Source organism: Sorghum bicolor, chromosome 3 (genome assembly GCF_000003195.3).
Source record: "Sorghum bicolor cultivar BTx623 chromosome 3, Sorghum_bicolor_NCBIv3, whole genome shotgun sequence".
Lineage (NCBI taxonomy): Eukaryota > Viridiplantae > Streptophyta > Magnoliopsida > Poales > Poaceae > Sorghum > Sorghum bicolor.
Genome location: NC_012872.2, coordinates 60,360,321 through 60,381,112, shown reverse-complemented (window position 1 = coordinate 60,381,112; position 20,792 = coordinate 60,360,321). Strand labels below are relative to the sequence as shown.

At 43.8% G+C, this 20,792-nt stretch overlaps 2 protein-coding genes across 11 annotated transcripts; one reads left to right on the top strand and one right to left on the bottom strand.

Moving 5' to 3' along the window:
* LOC8068057 (putative D-cysteine desulfhydrase 2, mitochondrial) lies at window positions 7,933-11,150 on the top strand. 9 transcript variants are annotated; one of them, XR_002451335.1, is made up of 7 exons: window positions 7,933-8,328; window positions 8,421-8,463; window positions 8,993-9,307; window positions 9,643-9,772; window positions 9,987-10,163; window positions 10,350-10,544; window positions 10,658-11,150. XR_002451335.1 is itself a non-coding variant. In XM_021456975.1 (7 exons), the coding sequence occupies exons 1-7, from the start codon at window positions 8,020-8,022 to the stop codon at window positions 10,702-10,704; spliced, it is 1,083 nt and encodes a 360-aa protein (XP_021312650.1). In that variant the 5' UTR covers window positions 7,933-8,019; the 3' UTR covers window positions 10,705-10,838. The 9 variants fall into 9 exon arrangements, 6 of the variants coding, with proteins under 6 accessions (XP_021312650.1, XP_021312651.1, XP_021312649.1 ...); XR_002451333.1 differs by having other exon boundaries at window positions 10,376-10,544; window positions 10,658-10,744; XR_002451334.1 differs by having other exon boundaries at window positions 10,376-10,569; window positions 10,658-10,701.
* Window positions 15,699-20,259, bottom strand: LOC8063107. 2 transcript variants are annotated; one of them, XM_021456979.1, is made up of 11 exons: window positions 19,828-20,259; window positions 19,593-19,709; window positions 19,393-19,493; window positions 18,954-19,025; window positions 18,765-18,846; window positions 18,588-18,668; window positions 17,949-17,990; window positions 17,247-17,285; window positions 16,976-17,041; window positions 16,732-16,878; window positions 15,699-16,449 (listed from the first exon to the last, which is right to left on the bottom strand). In XM_021456979.1, the coding sequence occupies exons 1-11, from the start codon at window positions 20,083-20,085 to the stop codon at window positions 16,273-16,275; spliced, it is 1,182 nt and encodes a 393-aa protein (XP_021312654.1). In that variant the 5' UTR covers window positions 20,086-20,259; the 3' UTR covers window positions 15,699-16,272. The 2 variants fall into 2 exon arrangements, with proteins under 2 accessions (XP_021312654.1, XP_021312655.1); XM_021456980.1 differs by having other exon boundaries at window positions 17,253-17,285; window positions 19,828-20,254.

Genomic DNA, 20,792 nt, shown 5'->3' with positions numbered 1-20,792 from the left:
TTGTCATAAACAAACGAAAATGTTACAGTACCGAAATCTTTTCACTTTTCGGAACTAAACAAGGCCTCGTTTGGCCGCCGTCACGATGGATGTCGATCATACACACCTGACACCTTGTACGGTGGTCATGTCGAGTCCTACTCTGATGATTCCGATGTTTGTCCAGCATGGGCAACACGCGCGATCGGTGGTTGGTCAGCTGGTAGGCCATGGCTCGGAGACTTCGGGAGTGGGTGCTCGATGTGCTCGCTCATGATGGCATCGCATTTTGCTTATATAACGATTCATGTGAAACAGAAGCTTAGCTTTGTTTTTGGCAGAAAACACACATGCTAACCTACACGGAGGTACGCTTTTTGTAGCTAGCACTCGACAAACGGTTTACAATGTATTTTTTATTGTTTACCAAGTGCCGTAGACACTAGGCAAAACAAGCGATTAGCTAGCAGCCACAATAGAGGCTGAGATCGTTCGGATACAAGCACTGTTCGCCTAAATGGCCATTTAGACCATTTAAAAGTCATGTAAACGCTGGTATACCATTTATGCAAAGAAAAGTCCAAACAAGCTCGCCGATTAGGAGCAGACACATAACCACATAGGCACTCTCTAGGTTTCCGACATTCAAACAGGCGAGCTGCTAGTTATGAAGTGCCTCGGTTTCCTAGACAGCCAACCTCGACCATCCTCTTTGGCTCAGAAGGATCATGACAGCATCTTCATAGACGAGTTCCGTCCATCACATGTCGAAGCCATGAGAGAAATCTTTCCAGAACCTGGCAATGGAGGGTGGTCGAGACGGCGCGGCAAGAGCCCTGCCTAAGCTCCCGGCACCTTGGTTGTTTAGTGCGTGAGTATAATAGCCTTCGATTTGGTCCGCTAGGGAGGAACGGGAACATTGTAACACATCATGTCCTCTAGTGCATATGGGATGCAGCATGTTGTTGTAACATTTAAACTTTTTTGATCTCAATATAAAGATGCGTAAACCTTTTTACGTATTTGAGAAAAAAAGTTTTATAATTACATTGTATTTATCTTTTCTAATTAACATTCAAATATTTGATGTAACAGATATTAAGTCTGTGAATCCAAACAGCTTCTAAAAGAATTGCTAAGGTATGTACTTTTTGTGTGTAAAAGCTAAGCTAGGCAGTAGGTAATGTAATGGGACATGCATGTGTCACTGATCAAATAATCTTCTCCATGGATCCGGCGGTTGTTGGTACATGGATATGCATGCATCTATGGTCGGCAAAGGATCCGGCGGAGAGGTCGTACACGCAGCGGCGATGACTGGTTGTGACAGTTAAGATGTGACCCTCATTCTTGACGCGTGCCCGAGTAGAGATATAGCGGTGCACACGTCTTCTTTCTATTGTTTTCCTCCTCTTTCTTTTCTCTCTCGTCTTCCTCCTCCTCCTCCTCCTCTCTCTCTCTCTCTCTCCCTCCCTCCCTCCCTCAGTAGGCATCTTTCTCCTCCCGGCTCTCACCTGCATTATCAACTGCCGCCTAGGCCGCAAAAGACCTTGCCAGTGACCTCACCACTCACATACCATTTGTGTTGGACGAACCCACCTTTCCCTAATCCCAGTCAAAGATAGGAGTTTGCTGATAGAGCAACTCTAGTCCAAGTCCCTAAATTAAGCCCTTAAATTTTTATTTACATGTTATGTTAAAAAAGTAGGGGCTCAAATTAAGATCCCACTCCAACTCACCTCCTAAACAAGTAGGATAGGGGGTTCTAGATGTGAGGGGCTAAAACTATAATTTAGGAGGGCATGGAAAATGGGAGCCCAAGTAGGAGGTAGGTTGAAGTTGATTTTTTTAGATCAAATCTCTAGATTTAGAATAGGGACTTGTTTAGGAGGTGGGTTGGAGTTAACTCCTTACCACCGTCACTGAAATCACCCATCTGATTGTCTCCCTCCACACACTCGGCAGTGTGCCACTGCCTCGCTCACTACGCCTCAACTAACCTGCCACCATGACATCATCACCGCCTGTCGTCCACCACTCTGGCCCCTCCTTCTAAGACCGCTGGCCATGGATGGTCACAAATACTAAAACCCTAACCGTCATCACCCTCGCCAAGCTGTCCCGGTCGCGGTGACCTCGCCGCTAGCTGTTCGTCAAACCGGCCGTCTCCTGCCCCGGCACCCTTCTTCCTCAGTTCCGACAATTGTGTGCGCTAGATAAGATTTTGGGTCACAAGGCGGTACGTACGGTTGAATTTTGCCGTATGCTGGTCGGTTTCTCGTCGACCATTATTTATTCACCTGTAGTGCGTCATCATATGTGCTAATATATATACCAATTTCCATCATCATTGTGAAAGACGATAGTACGTAATTGCCGTTGTTAGCCTCCATAATTTACGTACACAGGCAGGGTGGTAGTGCTTGATGATACAGTAGTGCTAGTACATTGCCGACAATGGCATCGTCGGAGATTAGTGATTCTCAGGTTCCTGAAACTGGAAAGACGGGAGGGAGAGGGGAACAAAATAAAGGCGCCCGTATCCAGCGAAAACTGCGCCAGCCAGCGACGATTTGGCATCAAAGAATTTTTCTTGCTGGCGAAAAAGAAATTTTCTTGCCGGCGAAATGACAGAGCATCAATTGCTTTTCAGGTAGGCTGCGGCTGCTGATCGAATCCTACGATGGCTACCTGGAGTCTGGAGACCGGAGACGACGACGCCACAGCTACCTGATAGCTGTTGATCCACCGGCAACTTACCAATCGATTGCATGCCGCTGGTCTACATCATATCTATCTTCCTAGTAGTTTCTTCTCGTTTCTTTTGGCTTGCTGTCGATGCATCAGAGCTTCTACTAGGGCCTTGTTTAGTTCACGCCAAAAAGCAAAATCTTTTCAAGATTCCTCATCACATCGAATCTTACGCCACATGTATGGAGTATTAAATATAGATGAAAATAAAAACTAATTGCACAGTTTACCTGTAAATCACGAGATGAATCTTTTAAGCCTAGTTACTCTATATTTGGATAATGTTTGTCAAATAAAAACGAAAGTGCTACAGTTCCGAAAACTTTTCAGTTTTCGGAACTAAACAAGGCCTAGCTTTTCTTCTGGCGTACTAGTAGGAGTAGGAGTAAAGCTTACCCCAGGCCCCAGCGAAAAGCATATAATTTGGCACATCTGAGTGTGCGAAAGGCCAAAAGCCAATGGAGAAAAGGTTTCACCACAGGAGTCCACCCATGTCCTGAAGACCTGATGACCTAACCAGACCAAACATCTGCAGCGGAACCGTGAGAGCAATCACAACGTACGTATATATACAGTACTAGTAGTACTTCCTAGATTGCTTCCTACAGAGTGTAGGAGGCCCCTGTACGTCAGGCCAAACCTCGCGTTCGATCGGGACCTGTGGAGGTTAGAGGATTGTCGCGGCTTGCCAATTAAGACGCTCGATGACGTCCGTTCAACGTCACTACATCCAAGGGAGATATTTATGATGAAGCTCAACAAGTCAACAGTCTTTGTTGTCTAGAAATATTCAACCGTCTTCTTCTAATCTTTTAGATAAAGCGGTTCAACAGAGAGACCAAGATTCGGGAAAAGACCCTCCTATGGTATAAAATTTCTTTATATAACCACATGTAACAGGTTTGATGTGGGGGCGGCGGCTATGGTGATGGAGGTGATGGCGTCGGCTAGGGTTGGGGCTAGGCGCGGCGGCGTAGGTGAGAGGGAGAGGAGAGGGGTGGCGGCTAGAGTTGGGAGGGGGGGGCGGAGGAAGAAGACCGAGGCTTAGAAGGGAAAGGAGAAGGTAGAAGGCACTTGACCTATTCCTTGCTTAAGATTGAGTGGTTACCCTTGTATTTATAGTCCTGGGGGACTTAGCCTACAACAAATCTAAACTGATTTTGACCTAACCTACGGCGGCAGCGGTGGCGCTACAGTAAACATGCACTACAGTACTCACGCTACATTACCCACGGGTACTATTCATATTAGCCCTGCTTTGGGCCCAGTCTGGTCTCCCATGTCTTGGGCCTAGGTATTGGGCCTATCATTAGGCGTGTGACACCACATGCTTCAGTCATAGTAATAGTAGATATATTTCAAAGAGAATTGAATGAGTTCTTGAAGGTATTGTATGTATGCATTTCTTCACCTTGCCCCCCTAAACATTTTTCATTAGCTCCACCTCTAATTATGAATGTCATCTCCACAAGCATCTTCATCTTTTCCCTACCATATCGCGCAACTTATAGGAATATATAGGTTTCACTTTACTCTACATCTCGAAAAACAACTTTTAAGTTGGGTATACGTAGAGAGAATAACTATGGTTGTCGTACGTATTGCCATGCCTAAGACAAGAACAAGGAGCAAGAATCCGTCCAAATTAATTAGCCTAATAAGCTAAGAGTCTGTTTGATACAAAAACGAACTGTTATTATCTAGCTAAAAATTAGTGCCTAGAGCCGATTCTCTGCTAAATCCAGCAGGAGCTCTATCAAACAGTTTTTCAGAGAGGATTGATTCTCTGCTAGTTCTGTGAAGTGATTCTTTAAAATGAACTAAGACACTGAGAGCTAGAAAAATAGCTTATCCTGATTTTGTGAGATGATTCTCTATCGTGATTTTGAGATTTTATACTCAAGAATTAAAGAGAATCACTTCTCTAGAGAATCAACTTTCATAGAGAATTAAGATAAGGTAGAACTCTATCAAACAGATCCTAACTAGTCCCCAGTGATCCAACAAATAGATCCGTGTTGACCTCTCAACCAACCACCTTAAACTAACTAGCTAACTCTATAATCTCTGCATCCCACTAGCATTGATCAAGACTCAAGAGGACTAAAGGTCACACTCTATACACAAGTGATCATCATAGCTCTAGATATAGGACCAAGGAAAGAAATAAATTTCATTTCACGAATAGATAAATAAAATTTAGGTAAAATAAATTGAGTAATAAAGTAGTCTTTCTTTTCCAAATATCCCTTAGGTTCTCAAAAATCACTCCCTCTCATCGTACATCAGGTTGGAAAGTCGTGCCCAGCCTATCTGCTCTATATGCCTCCAACCACACCATAGCATATAGTCGCAATCTGGCAACCTGCATTATAACTTATTAGTAGCATTTATGAGTACGAGAGTACTTAGTGAGGCTTGTGATGTCTCTAAGGACTTGTTCTTGTATTTTTTAGTTCTTGGACTAAAACCACAAGTGGGGTGAAATAGAATTGCATAAGCTAAGATTTATCACTTTTAATTTTTTTACATCCCAATTCAAAACCCCGCTTTTAAGGCCATCCAGCCCTTTCAACGTTGATGTCATTATGTGAAATGGACATCTAGAAAAAGTATAACAAATTCAAGGACCTTTAGAAAAATAGCTTCCAATATAATTTTTTTTTTGAAACACATATCTTTCAATGCAGTAGGGCTTTTAAAAATTTGAGACAGATTGTTGGGCTTCAATTGTGGGAGGGCTGCTTTTTATGTTTTTTAATTAAAGTAGCTATTTTTTAACACAACCTACGATACCTTCATTTCAAAGATAGCTATTTTTTAAAACAACCTACGGTACCTTCATTTCAAAGAGTCTCTTTGAGTTTCTTTTAGGCACCTCCAATAATAAAAGTTAGATACGGAATCTTAGATGACATATCTTAATTATCATGCATGTTCACATGTAAGATGTTCTTTATTCATATGTTCTGTCCTATCAAGAGAATTAGAGAAGCATGCATCGCGACATACAAAGAGCTTAGCTCTTCTCTCTTTCATCTAATACTAGCTTAGAACTGACCATCACCATATTAGAGAGATGATTTAAGATAATCTCCCTCAATTCTAAATTATAAACGTTTTAGCTTTTCTAGATAGGTAGCTCTTGTTATACACTTAGATATGTAGTACGTCTAGATATATAGTAAAAAATAATGTATCTAGAGAAACCAAAATGTCTTATAATTAGTACCGAGGGAATAACACTCGTGAACCATGCATCCTCACATAAACAAAAAAAAAAGTGCAATTAAAATGTCAAAAAAATGTAGTGAAAGAAAACTCCTGCCGTAGCGTGCCTATGGCTGTGTTTGAGCTCATTCAACTTAATGTAGTTCCAACTGGATATTTTCTTATTATTGTTTCAGGCCTACCTTGAGCGTATTTGTGAGAGCTAACCTTCTTAGGCGTAGGTGTGTACAGGTGTACTCCCTCCGAACTTCTAAAACTGTTTTAAGTTATTTTTAAATTTAACTAAGTTTATAAAAATTATAAGATACCAAGTCATTTTAAAAAATTTAACCACATTTATAAAAAAAATATAACAATATTCATGACACCAAATAAACAAATTATGAGATAGTATTTCATAGTGTGTCTAATAATATTAATTTGATGCCATAAATCTTAGTGTCGTTTTTTATAAATTTGGTTAAACTTTAAAATATTTGACTTAGTATAACTTTTAAAATTGATTTATTCAAAAACAGAGGGGATATATGATATATATAGCATACCTCCTCCTACATCCTAAAAAAATACATCTTACATTTTCAGGACTCAACTAATATCAAATTTGATAGTTACATTAATAGTATAATAAATTTATTACAGTAAATCTAGCTTAAAATAATATATCTTACATTCTCAAAAGAAAAATAATATCAAATTTGATAATTTAAAGTATAAATTGAATTAAATTTAAATAAGTTATACTTTTTATAAATACAAAATGGGTGATTATTTTGGAAGTGAGGAAGTACTATGGCTCATGGATGTCGCCATGTGGCCCGTCGTGTTGTGTTGTACCTTCACGCTTTAGATATGGCTGGTTGGTGGCCTAGTCTGGCCATGGCTCACTTGGGCCAGTTTTTGGGTGTTTGGTTGGCTGTACTGGGTCCGGGCCTGGCTAACCAGAGCCAGCCGTACGCCTGGAGCCTGGCCAGGATTGAACGGCCAAACCGGTCGTTCGATCCTAGCCAAGTCAGGGCCAGCTCTTGGCTGAGTTTCCGTCACCGCTGCTAGTGCCCGATGCCCGTGGTGCCCGCGGTGGCTGAGGCCGAGGCCGGCGTCACCGCTCAGACTGGAAATCGCTCGCCGGCGGAGGTGGAGCATGTGTTCCGGCGCTACGACGCCAACGGCGACGACAAGATCTCGGCGGAGGAGCTGGCGTCTGTGCTGTGGGTGCTGGGCATGCCGCCGGGTCCTTGGGAGGTGCGGCGCATGATGGACGATATGGATTCCGACCGCGACAACTTCGTGGACCTTGACGAGTTCGTCGCCTTCCACTGCAGCAATGGGGAGGAGAAGGGGGAGGGCAGGGAGGACGCCAACGAGGGTCCGAGGCCGACCTGTGAGAGGCGTTCCACATGTACGACGCCGACCGCAACAGGCTGATCTCTGCGCAGGAGCTCCACCGCGTCCTGCGCCAGCTCGGGGACAAGTGCTCCGTGGACGCAGCCATGGACGCCGCGGACACCACGCGGCTCGAGCTTCCCTCGCCTCCCCCTCCCCTCCTCGCCGCGGTGGATCCGATGCCGTCCTCCCTCGTGCCGCTGCAGCCGCAGGCTAAGGAGGCGGGGTCGTCCGAGTCGGAGCCCGCGGCTCCTCCTCCCGTCGTGGATGAGCCGTACCGTGACGCGGCGAGCCCTCCGCCTCCTCCACCCGTCGTCGCAGCCGTGGCCAGCCGGGCACGAGCGGGTGCGACGGCGACCGGCCCTGGGCGTTCGACTTCCGCGTTCAAGATGCTGTCGTCAAGATGCTTGAGAGAATGCTTCAAAGGAAGGTAAACTTATCCTCCCTAGGAAGAGGTGACTGTATATAAACTAAGCCACTCAACCAAATACGAATTTATTCTAGTTAGACTCCGCAGCGCATGCAACCAAACAAATAGATCTTGATTTGCTAGAGACAGATTTAGGTTAACCTGCTTAGTTTGCCTAGACAGACTCAGCTAAGAAACGAACCAAACACACCCATACTCCCGTACTGTACTACGCTCTTGACGCCGCTGCCTCCCTCAACCCTATTATGCGGCCGACGCCGGCGCTTGCCGCCGGCGGACGCACGGTCGCAAGCTTCCTATCCGCCACGGAATGGATGCTTCCGTCTCCGGCCACCCAAGTCCACACCATCTCCGTCCTTCCCTCTCGTCTCGAGTTCGCCTTCTCCAACCTCACGACGTCGCTCAGGAATGGCGGCGGCAACGGTAGTGAGACTGGCAATCCTAAGTTCCAGATAGTACGGGACGACCTCCTCCACCCGCTCGCCAACGGCAACAAGGCGCGCAAGCTCGACGCCCTCCTGCCCGTCCTCCGCCACTGCGGCGCTACTGACATCGTCCGTCCATCGCACCAGCCCAAATTTCCACATTTTGCATCTAGTTTTGTGATATGTTGGTAATTCTCACTGTCCCAAACTCCCAATTGCAGGTTACATGTGGGGGTTGCCAGAGCGCTCATGCCGCAGCAGTTGGTGAGTCCCATGCTTCTGTAAATTTACTTGCTGAATTCCAATGTATCCCTGCAAATTTGTTTGCTTGATTCGCTCGTACCATTTAATATAGATTAGGTGATATCCCCACAGGAATTTCTGTCAGAATTTAAAAGTAGTTCAAATGATTTATCTATGAAAGAAGAGGCTTAAAACCAAGCTAATCTGTGTGGTGTATGAATGAATGAATAAAAAGTGTTTATGCCTGCACGGTCGCTGTAAGAGGTGATGTTGCTTCATGAGGATTGAGCTTTAGTTAATGATTGCTGCTGGACGTGGTTAAATGAGGTGGAATATAAAGAAATATGAGATGAATGGTGGCTAATTTGGGTGATGTGGCTTCGTGAGGATTGAGCTTTATAGCAATTAATGATTGCTAGTGGCCTCCATCTGTTATAGATATAGATTTGTGTAATGTACACGTGTTTAATGCCATTTTTTGTTTTTGGATGAGCTTTTTCATGTATGTTTATTAGTTTCCCTAACAATCTAGTTTCTCTCTATGTATCAGCGGTTCATTGTGCCGAGTGGGGAATCAGGCCACATATACTGCTGAGAGGCGAGCAACTGGATGTTCCCACAGGGTATAATCTGATCTCATTGATGTTTGGCAATGTGACATATGCCTCTCGGTCTTTGTATGCCCAAAGAGATGAGATGCTTTATGAGCATGCCATAAAGGTTGCAGGATGTAGTGGCACAGTGATGTGGGCAGATGAAATTATAGGAAAGGATTTGGGTTTAGATGAGGACACCACTGATGGAAATGGTTCAAGAAAAGTAATGATTGTTAAGGAAGGGGCAGGTAGTGTTCAAGCACTGCTTGGTAAGAAGGGATTCGTTTTGGCTAGTTTCCATTTTTCATTCATGATTACACATGATGTTTCTACTGCCAATAAAATAAAATAAATTGATAGGCTCATATTCTAGTCCATACACCTTTGACTATCTTTGACTGGTTTCACTTCATCATATTCAAGCTGTGTTTCATCAGGACTGAAAATTAAATTCCAAGCATTAAGATCAGTATCATCAAGTGCTTTGCACCGGAATATGTTGATTTCTTATGTCTGTTCTGAGATTTGTAAAAGGAAAACTTTTACTGAAGCTCGATAGAGAAAGTGATTGTGCTACTTTTCACATGATTTATTCTCTCTTCAGGTGTCATGCGGCTACTGGAGTATCTTTCTGGTTTGACATTATTTGGGAAGGATGAGAAAGTTCATATCGTTGTAGATTCTGGAACAGGCACAACAGCTGTGGGGTTAGCTCTTGGAGCGGTATGTCTAGGGTGCGTCTGATACAAATACCTGCACATGTTGAATAAAAAAAATTGTGGAAAATAAACAATCAATCGTAAATTTGAAAATGCCCCATTCTGTTCCGTTGGGAATTTGAATCTGTCAGGTCTTATTTTCATCACCAAATCACCTAATGTTGTCAGTGCTATTCTCTCCATGCGTCTTTGCTACCTACCACATCTCATCTAATTCTCCTACATGCAGACTCCAGTGGAGGGTTACCGGTGTTATGCTTGCTGACACACTTGAAAGATATAAACAACGAGAGAGATCTCTTGTATCTGATTTTGAGAAGGTTTTCCCACAAATCTACCATGGAATGGTGGAAGATGCTACTCATGACAATCTAGTTCAATGGGTGGAGCGCTTTTCACCTAGAAGGTATGTTTTAGTAAAGTGCATATACTGCATTTTATTACTTGGTACCTGTTCTGTTCAATATGCAAAGTCAATGAAACTTCTAAGAAAACTGATAAAGAATATTTTTCGCTGCAATAAAGTTTCCCGAAGCTCCAAACTTGTATGCTTTACAGTATAAAGGTTGCTTGCTGATGGCATGCTTGGTAGTTCTGTAATTTGTGGATAACATTCAGGATTCAGCATATTCAGAACCAAGCTCTACTGTCAGAAGATAACATTCCAGATTCAACATATTCAGAACATTGTAATTTGTGGGTATCCATCTACTAAATTGTTTCAGTGGTATCCCAATTGTCATCAAAGATATCATCCACCTTCTCTCTAGAGGAATCAACACACAATGTAACGTATTTCAGTGAACAAAAAAGTAATTTTGATACTTTGAGACACTGGTACTAATAACTTGGACTTACTCTTGCACTGAACTACAATACCTTTCAACCTTTTTCTTTCAGATTTGGCAAGGTGCTGGAAGGTGAAATCGCAATGTGCCGCCAGGTAGCTCAACAGACCGGTATCCTGCTAGATCCAATGTACACCTTGGCTGCCTGGGAGCAAGCTGTTGATCTATGCTGTGGAGACAGTGCAGCCAAAGTCTTGATGATCCATACGGGTGGCACCCTTGGCCTTTTTGGATTGGCACAAAGGTATTCACCACAGTTCACCACAGGCGAACAATCATAAGCAGGCCAAACCCAACGTTGATGTGCAAATGTTACGGTTTGTGGGTATGGAATGTGATCTTTGACTTTGAATAATCAAAAGTAGAAAAAAGCTGTTTTTCCCTTGCGGGGTGCGCTCCCTTTGTAAAAGGGATTGGTCTTGATATTGGTTTGCTTTGAAAATGGCCTTGTGCTGTGACCGTTGCGGCTACATTTATGGTTCAGGAGTCATGAGTCATGACCACTACTTCCACTTTTATGCTGATGACCCGTAGCGATCGTTCTACACATTGGCTCACTAGTTTAGTTCTGAACCTGGTAAAGTTGCCTGGGCCACGCTATAGATGGCCATCGGGCCGTGCCTACACCGTGCTGTGGTGTGCCATCGTGCAGCCGTGCCGTGCCATTTACGGGCCTAGTGCCAGGCCTACGGCCCAAGGCCCGGCCCACGGGCTGTTTTCCCGTGCCGTGCCGTCCGGTGAGCACGGCAGTTTTCATCGGGCCGTGCCGGCCCTTGGCCCGTTACGCATTAAGTCATTAAGCATCTTAATAATAACACTTAACAGACAATGAGACGACACACAACACTACAACAGACAACACATAAGAGACAAGATAGATATAGAGAATAACTTCTATCAAAATGAGCTTGAGCTGTTTATGTGCAATGCTGCCTTATTAAAAACCTTTCTAGGTAAAACTCACCTTTGTGAGAAACTCTAGAAAGGAAAAAAGAGTGCAGCCAGCTCGAATTGCCAATGTCATAATTCTATCCTATTACATCACATCAGTGGCAAATTGCCAAATTCAATGACTTAGTGAGTTCACAGCAGCAAAACTGCAAAAGATCTACCCTATTACAGCAGCCAACATGGCAACATCACTACATTGCCTCACTGGTATGACACATTGCCAGTTTGCCACTGTCTGTCTCTGCCAAAAAGTCTAAAAGCACCTACAAATCCATAAACAACATTGTTTTGTTAGTCTTTTGCCATAACTCTATAAGTGTAAAATATAAAGACATTGACAGATGATAATTCTAAGACTACCTACCTCTCTCTAGTCACCAGTTCCCCTTCTAGCCACCAGCAGCAGTACCGCCACTGCCGGTGCCGCTGCCATCGCCTTGGGAGGAGCCTTGATCATCCAAGAAGAGGTTCTTGAATGCCTCCTCCAGATCAGTGTCCTCAGGTGTATGTTGTTCCCTTCTAGCTCCCAGTTCCCAGTCCTTGATGCAGGCTCCACATGCTCAGGTAACAAGCGTCGTCGCCGGTCTTCGAGAATCCTGGATGTATAGATGAAACAAGACTCGGAAAAGACAGTAGATATAGGGACAGACATGATATCTCAAACCATAATAGACAGGACTAGATAGGTTAGCTTGTGGTCACGCCACCAAAGTAGAATGTCAAAAGTTTCCTCATAACATGTGACAGGGTCAGCGTCCAAGTAAGACTTGAGCTCACTCTCAATAACAATAGATGGAGCAACTGAAGATGATCGGGAACATGTAGGGGATGCACCAGGACCTCCAAAGATCCTTCCCCATGCCTGCTTTCTCTTACCAGTATGAGCTGAAGGCACTGCAACCCTCTGAGACCTGGCACCACCAAATTTCTCTTCATACTTGGCAAACAGTTTATATAATTCATTTTTCACCTCTCCATAGTACAGACTGTAACTGGTGCCCAATGCCTTACCAAGTAGTTCAAGCACATTATAAAATCATTTCATCTTAGCTCTAGGATTAAGTATGAATGCATAAAAATAAATGAGTGGAATTTTCTCCCAGTATTTAAGGAATTTATGCTTCATAGAATAAGTAATAGCTCTAAAATTCTGATCTTTTTTAGCTGTTTGCAAATGTTCAGCAATGTCAAGAATATGATGCAAAATAAGTGGAGCAGTAGGATAATACACACCAGACAGAACAACAGTGCAATCATAAAAGATTTAGCATTACTAGACCAGATATCACATGTCAAGGAAACAGAAGATGTAGCAGGCAAGACAGTTTTCATAAACATATCACGTTGTTCACCAAACAGTTTAGTCATATCTCTAGTGGTGGTCTGCCTAGATACCTTTTCAAACAGAGGATTATGAGCACGCTTAATGTATTCTTCCCATGCTTGAGTCTCACCTATGCCTAAAGGAAGATCAAGCCTAGCAATCAAACGACACAGTTCTAACCGAGCAACCATAGGATCGTAAACCTAATTTTTCAAGCCATCAAGGTTCAATTCAAGCTTAGACTATGTCATAGTAGCATGATTATGTTTAGCCATACAAGATTTCATGTGTCGTCTCAAATGGCCAATCCCAGCAGCAGATCTAGCAATGTAACGCGTGCGGCAATGCTTACAGATAGCAGCTACACGAACCTTGTTCTCCTTGATCTCATGAAAATACTCCCAAACAGCAGATTTGTTCTTACCAGTCCTAGTGGTTGAGGTGCCATGAGTCTCAGTGGAGGCCTCCACTCCACCGTCGTCGGCATCGAGGTTGATGGGATTCGGCTGGCTGCCGTCACCGTCACCAAGTAAAAGCCCAAGTTTGGTTTTGGTAATTAATGACACCAAGTTGCTAATGCTTTGTGTTTGAGTGGTTTGAGTTAGGCATAGCAACACATGTGATGAAGGTGCATGGTGGCATGGAAAGATGGCCACATGATCACAAAGGGATGAAGCATGAAGTGAAGATCATGGTGATAGACGAGGAGCAAAGTTATCAAGGCAAAGGTATAAACATAGGGTTTTACTTTTGCCGGTCTAAGATGAGTAGAGAAGTGATTGACCGGGTTTAGGATAGATAGCCGACTATCAAGAGGAGAAATCACGGTCATCTCTCGAATCAAGTGCTACTAGATCTACATCTTGAGCATATGCATTAGGATCTAGTATAGTGCTAACTTAACTCCTTTGGAAAAATGTTTGTGAAAAGCTAACACACATGCACTTTGGTGGAGAACACTTGTTGGTGTTAGCACATTTGCAAAGGAGGTGGAGTTCCTAGGGTTGAGAGGGGTTTGGGATTTGACGCTTTTGAGAAAATTAAGTGAATATTTTCTATTGCGCCGGTGGGAAATTTGGAGAAGTCGCGGGAGTGTTTTTCACTGAGAAACACTCACCGGACGCACTGCTGGAGGCACCGGACGCTGTCCTTTAGCGTCCGATGTACCGTCACGTGTAGCAGAGTGCACCGGACACACCGGAGTGAGTCCGGTGCTCAGCGTTCGGTGTGTGGGCGTTTTGGCGACCCTCTCTGAGTTTAAGTCCGGTGAGCACCGGACGCTCAGGGTGCGTCCAGTGGCTTACGTTCGGTGACCCTATAAGTTTGCAGACTTCTCTGAGTTTTAGTCCATTGAGGACCGGACGCGTCCGGTGTGGACCTGCAGAGCGTCTGGTGGTTCGCAGGTAGCCGTTAGAAACTGACACGCGAGATCCAAGAAGGACACGTGGCCTACCCTTGAGCACCGGACGCTGGGGGTCGAGTGTCTGGTGCCCCCGTTTTCAGCCCAGTGAAAGTGGCCAACGGCTAGTTCTTTGAGGGGGCTTATAAATAGAGGGTGACCGGCTTTGGGAGGGAATCTCTTGCACATTTGATTACTTGAGGCTTACATTGAGCTAGAGAACACTCCCTCCACTCATCTCCTTGCTAGATTGCTAATCCTAGTGAGATTGAGTGAGATTCAAGTGCATTGCTTTGAGAGTTGTATTTATTGGCACTTGATTCTTGAGTTTACTGCGGATTTCTTGTTACTCTTGGGTGTTTCCCGACGTCCTAGATGGCTTGGAGCAGCGGTGGTGTTGAGCTCGTGATTGGAGATTGTTTCGAGCCTGTTGGAGAATGAAAAGATATAGAAAATTATTTTTATACAAATAGAGAACGAGATTTAGAAAGGCTTTTGGAGATGCTCTTAGAGCGACAAGACTCTTTGCCTAGGAGACAAGTTGACTGATTATTTTGTTTTAGCAGCGGATCAGGCCGTTTATTATGGTTGCCCACCTGATTTTATTATGGTTGGCCCAAAAACGGCCTTTCAGTTAAGCCGAGTTACAAAGTTTACAAAAGAAAGGGTTACATTATCACATAGGTAGTGACGACTGTATCCAAAAGAAAACTAGCCCTGTGCCTCTCTTGCTAAATCAAAAATCTGACACCATTGGTCTACGATTTCCCTTTCCCTTGTAGGAAACCTGCATCGCCATTGTTCAGCTGCATTTTTGCAGGCTGCGAAAATGTGATCATCCAATTCTCATTCCTGAAGATAGCTGCGTTCCGTGCCTTCCATAGTTGCCAACAAGATAAGGCAACGAAGGCCGCGAATTCATCATTCGGAATTCTCTCTGTGAGCCTGATGGTGTGCAAATTTTTTGTTTCGGTTCCCAGCATTTGGCTTATGTTCAGTTTTTCCCAGAAAAGCTTTCCGAGCACACATCCGCTGATGATGTGCTCCGGGGTCTCATCCTCTACATGACAGACTTCGATCTCTTTTTTACCTTTGGGCTTTATCTTAGCAAAAAACATTTAGCAACTTTTTCCCCTTGCATATATATATATATAGAATAGCATGCTAGTATTTCTGTACTCAGCGTTTTATATACTACCGACCATGACATTTTATCACTTCACTGAGGGCTTTCGCTGAGTATGAAAGGGAGAGTCACGAAAAATTGATTTCAGACAATGAAGCACAACCCAGTGAAACGGTACAGGCGGTATTGAAGTCTTTTCTACACAAGATGTACAAGAGGCCTCGGCATGTGAAGCACCAGACCAGAATCATTTGGGTTCTTGCTGTGTTTGGTGAACCTGGTCTTGTATGATATATAAGCAAAGAAACGACGTTTGTTGAAAAATAATAGTACGTTCCCGAGGGGATAAACACAGGAATTTTCGTTGGTCTATAGACTGCAATATTTTCAAATCATCAGCCAATGTGACCAATGTTCTAAACAGCAAGTCAGATGGACAAATGTATCTTTCTTGCATATTTTCCTATTCACTATGTCTAATAACCTGTATGCAGTAACAAAACTATCTATTCTTTAATCATACAAGGGGAAAATATGTATAAGAAAAATTATGCTATTGTTATAACTTTCTTGTTTTGTTAGGGTAAGGGTTGCGAGTACTCTGTCCTTCACTACCAATGATCTGTCTCCTGGATATTGCATACTGATGGAGCTGACAAACTTCAAAACCGATGCTCTGTAGTCTGTACATCAACCCTCTTTTAACTCCTTAACTGTCTAAGCGCACTCTGGTCACTGTCAATACTCTGATAATCCATGTCTCTACCTACTGCTGCAAATGCAACAGCTCCCATTGAGGCTGATACTAATTGTGAACAGTATCTGACCCATCAAAACGGTGAGTGCGGACTTGTGTAAACAATTTTGTTAAAAGTTAATCATCAGCTGAGCAGATTTCGGTGTGCCAATGGCTCCTTGTTCCAAAAGATGCATGGCCGCACTATAGGAGAACTTCCTGGCAAATAAAAAACATGGAACCAAGGTACCATTGCATTGGCACCACTCTGTCCTCTGCTCCATTTGATAGTTGACATGATCAATTCTCTACAAAAATATTCATAACAAATTATGAGCGGTGTGGTGGTAACTGAGCAATAACAATATATACATTCTGTCCTACAGAACACAATGTTTATCTAAGAAAAGCGGGCTGTCATAAAAGTAAACCGTACAATGGATCATGCTTGAATAATAGAATGCACATTGCCATCAGGTATCGACGATTAAACGTATTCTCAACACATAGGTTTGAGGTAACTAATTCTACCATGCAAACACAAATTCTAATCTGAGTAACAGACATACAGAAGAAAAACAAGAGCCTACCTTGATAGCATTGATATGCTCGGGGCTAGATGTATCATACTCAAATACCATAGGATGCCAAGTCATTTTGTCTTTCGGATTTGATGATTGGTTCCATGAGGTATAGGTCAAAGTTCTTCTCTCCAATTCATCTTCAAGACCTTTGATCTAGAATATATTAAAATAATGTGCCACCATTATGAATCTGTGTGATAATTGTGACAGTTCCAACTTTGAGATCTATAGAAGTAACAACAAAGCTTACAGAAAATAATGTCTGCACATAATGTTCATCCGGAATACAATCATGCTCCTGTTGAGCTACTCCTTTCTGAAAAGTTAAACATGACAAAATGTGTTAGGCACATAATTAAATGAACAAGAAACCTAATGTGCTTTGAGTAACAGCTATGAACAAGAAACTCTATGTGCTCCTTTCTTCTTGCAATCATATGTGTAAGGATGACAAATGACAACTAGATCTACTCCATCTGAATACATGCTTGATGATATTTGAAGAGAATGTGGAACTTTACCAATACCTGCTTTCTCCGGAAGGTGAAACCCAGTCGTCTCTGCAAGGAAAGTGGGTTCGTTAAATGTAAACACTAATTAAACAAACAAGAACATTCAATTATAGGATCAGACGATCAGTTGTTTGATGCATGAAAAATAGTTACTGAGCAAGGGATGGAAAATCAGTTCACCCATTAGATTGATTTGGGATTGAAACAAACAAAAAGAAAACACTTACCACCCTCTGTCCCAAATTATAGATTGTTTTTGCTTTTCTATGTACATAGCTTTTGCTACGCACCTACATATACGATATGTCTAGATACATAATAAAAGTTGTGTATCTAGAAAAGCCAAAACGGCCTATAAATGGAAACAGAGGGAGTACCTAATATAAAACTTAGACAAGTCACATCATTTATAGAATATCACATTTGGTAAGATGGAATTTAGTCCACATTACAAAGCATAGAGCAATGGCGAGCGCAGATCCAATTATGTCTATTACTAGCTCCAGTACATTATAAATCTCATTTTAGCTAGATTGCAACATCAAGGTAAGGATTGTTCTTATATATGATATTTCCCAATCTACAGTAAAATCACCTTCTCCAAGTGCCAAACAACAGGCATCGAATGCCACAATTTTGGCTGACAACTTCATATCTATAGAGTAATTACAAACCTAATAAAAGTGTGCACAAAGTAAACTAAAAACTTACAGCATTTGGCCTTCGTCCAAGCAAGCTCTTGGTTACTACCATCTGCAGAAGTTAGTTAAACCCCCAAAAAAACTGTTATTGCCACTGATTGAAGAATAATATAAAGACTATATTATTGTGTTGTATTAGAGCCTCGTATGAGTGAAATAAAGATCATAATAAATCTGCACCAATCATTGATCATGGTGCTAATCAAAATAGACACTAATCAACTGGATATCATAAAGTAGTTTTTATGAAGATAGTCCTAGAAGTGTAGACTACATCGAGTAGTGTTGTTTGTGGAAAAGAAGACCAGAATAGATTTCATAAAACTAGCTAAACCTTGAAAGTATTTGAGCAGCTTGCTTGGTACTTATCCAATTAATTGGACAAGTGAATCAAAATTAAAGGGACAGTTTTTTCTCCCATCTAATTTCAATAAGTCAGCTCATCTCATGCTTTTGTTCAACTAGTTGTAAGCTCATGGATCCAAGGATCTACACTTATTAGAGCAATAAAGAGAAGGAAAAAAAATGAAAAAACAAGGTGCACTGAAAATCCATTTGATAGTTACATTTCTTCAGAATGCCAATGTCAAAGGACCAAATGAAGCTAAAAACAAATTCCAGTGTCAACATGAAGAGAACAACAATATACCTGGCAATGTCTTCTGAATACTTTTAATAATTTTTTGTCACCAACAACAACTTCAGCATGTTTTCTGATTAATACTACCCACTGAAATGAGTTGACAGATGGACCCAGAAGTCAGAATACAGATCTAAGCAGGTATTGAAATACATATAAGAACAAGAAAGGTCACAAACTAATAACCTGAGATCCTTTCCTCCATTTATCCTTTGGAATGGCAGGAGACATGTTTTGATTATAACGCTTCTCCGTCTTGTCAACGAAGCTGCAAGACTAACTTATTATATTTGAGAACAAATAATTAAAATATTGAAGATTGTGGAGAAAATCAAAATGAACAAACAAGAAATTGCATGATTTTTTCCCCATTACCTGTCTACAAAACTTTTAGGTGAGGCCATCAAGTAAGTATATATGGAGCTGAAATTGTAGAGAGGAACACAGCTGCATAAGGGGGAAAAAAAGAAAAATGGTATCAAAATGTTAATTGTTAACTGCTAACATAGAAATTGCAAACTTTAAATAGCAAATGAGGACGTTGTTATGCCAACATATGAAAGCTAAGCACAAACGTGACATGGAGACACTAGAGAATATTATCAGAAAAGCATACCAAAAGGAGGACGTCCAAATGCATATGACTAGGTCAATTACCATTACCAAACATCTTATAATGGTCATTATTAAACCGATCAAGAGTCAGACAATGTACCATGCATTTCATAATGGACCACTTGACGGAATTTGAACTATACGCACGAACAAGATCAGTGAACACATGCCGGGAACATCAGAAAGTAGCACCACCTACCTATCAGAGAGCAAAACAAAGCGCTGGTTCGCGGGATCCTGAAGCGCGGCGGCAAACAACATCCTCTCTGCCTCGACCATGGTGGCCTCGCCCCACACCACCTGCGGGTCGCAACCATATTCCCCAAGTCAAAATCGTACCAAGAGACCCCACGTCATAACGAAGGTACAGTATAGAAAATAGAATACAGACGGTCCAACCTTGACGCTCCTCGCAAGTTGACGCCCGTAGAAGTATGGCGATCCCGTGGTGGTGCGGTCGAGCTGGAACCCCGGCGCGGAGTGCACGTACACCGAGAACCTCCCCTCCTCGCCGTTCTGCAAAAACATGGTAGGGGAGCGATCAGGCCACCAATTAATAAATAAATCGAATATAGATAACCAGACGCGAGGGGCGGATGAACGGATCGATCAGGGGGAGGAGGTTGATGCTTACGCGGAAGAAGGCGTCCCAGAGGAAGTCGAGCGGCACCCCCGCGCGGACGAGGAAGAGGAAGGCGACCTTGGCGGGCCCCGCGGAGGGCGGCGGAGCGGCGGGCGGGATGCCCAGGAGCGACTGGGTGCGGAACAGCGCCACGAAGAGGAGCAGGAAGGTGAGCGGCGCGGCGAGGCGGACGCAGAGGCGGGCCCGCGCGCGGCGGCCGACGACCGGCGGGAGCAGCGCCGCCACGGACGCCGACCGCTTCACCGGCATCTTCGTGCGCGTTCGTGTGGCGGTGGTGGCCTGCTGCTGCTGCTGCTGGCACTGGCGGCAGGCCTCCGTGGCATCCAAAAACTGAAAGGCGGGCGGCGGGGAGGGGAGGGAGGGAGAATGGGAGAGGAGAGGACCAGTGTGTTAAAGAGGAGAAGATTGGCGTTTACCGCGGGAGGCCGAGGCGGGGCGGGGCGGGGGGTTGCGTGCGTGGCGTTTCGGGGCGGGCGCGCAGCCGCGGGGCGGCGGCGCGTGGGAGAGACGGTGACGGGCTGTGTCGTTTGTGTGCGTGCTCGCGCGGGTGGTGCCGTGGCGGAGTGGAGGCGGACCGGAGCCGCCGCGGAGCCGGGAACGGACGAACGGGGATGGTGTGCCGTGCCCGCCCGTGGTTGTTGTGATGGTGCGTGTTGGGGTGTTGGACAGAGGTTTTCGGTGCGGTGTTTCCGGTTCGGCCTCGTGACGCGCACGGCGTCCCTGTCGGGTGTGGATGGGGACTGGAAATACACATACGCGGCGGTGGGTGTGGGCCCCCTGGGATCTGGAGCGCGGGAGTCTGTCTATTCAAGAACCGGTTGTTTGTGGCCTGGGCAACAACCGGTTGCTGTGCAGCAACAAAACAACCAGATATATAGCCACATCAAATCTGGTTGTTTTGGGTCAATGAAACAACCGGATTTTCTAACCCTCAAATTGAAATCTAATGGTCCAAA

What these genes read in the sequence shown, in the direction of transcription:
- LOC8068057 (XM_002458312.2), top strand. Translation starts at nt 8,020, where the DNA reads ATGCGGCCGACGCCGGCGCTTGCCGCCGGCGGACGCACGGTCGCAAGC. An exon ending in ACTGCGGCGCTACTGACATC is followed by an intron (nt 8,329 to 8,420) that starts GTCCGTCCATCG and finishes TCCCAATTGCAG; the next exon opens with GTTACATGTGGGGGTTGCCA. An exon ending in CGCTCATGCCGCAGCAGTTG is followed by an intron (nt 8,464 to 8,992) that starts GTGAGTCCCATG and finishes TCTATGTATCAG; the next exon opens with CGGTTCATTGTGCCGAGTGG.
- LOC8063107 (XM_021456979.1), bottom strand. Translation starts at nt 20,085, where the DNA reads ATGCCGGTGAAGCGGTCGGCGTCCGTGGCGGCGCTGCTCCCGCCGGTC. An exon ending in TCTGGGACGCCTTCTTCCGC is followed by an intron (nt 19,710 to 19,827) that starts GTAAGCATCAAC and finishes ATGTTTTTGCAG; the next exon opens with AACGGCGAGGAGGGGAGGTT. An exon ending in TTTGTTTTGCTCTCTGATAG is followed by an intron (nt 19,026 to 19,392) that starts GTAGGTGGTGCT and finishes CCCCTTATGCAG; the next exon opens with CTGTGTTCCTCTCTACAATT.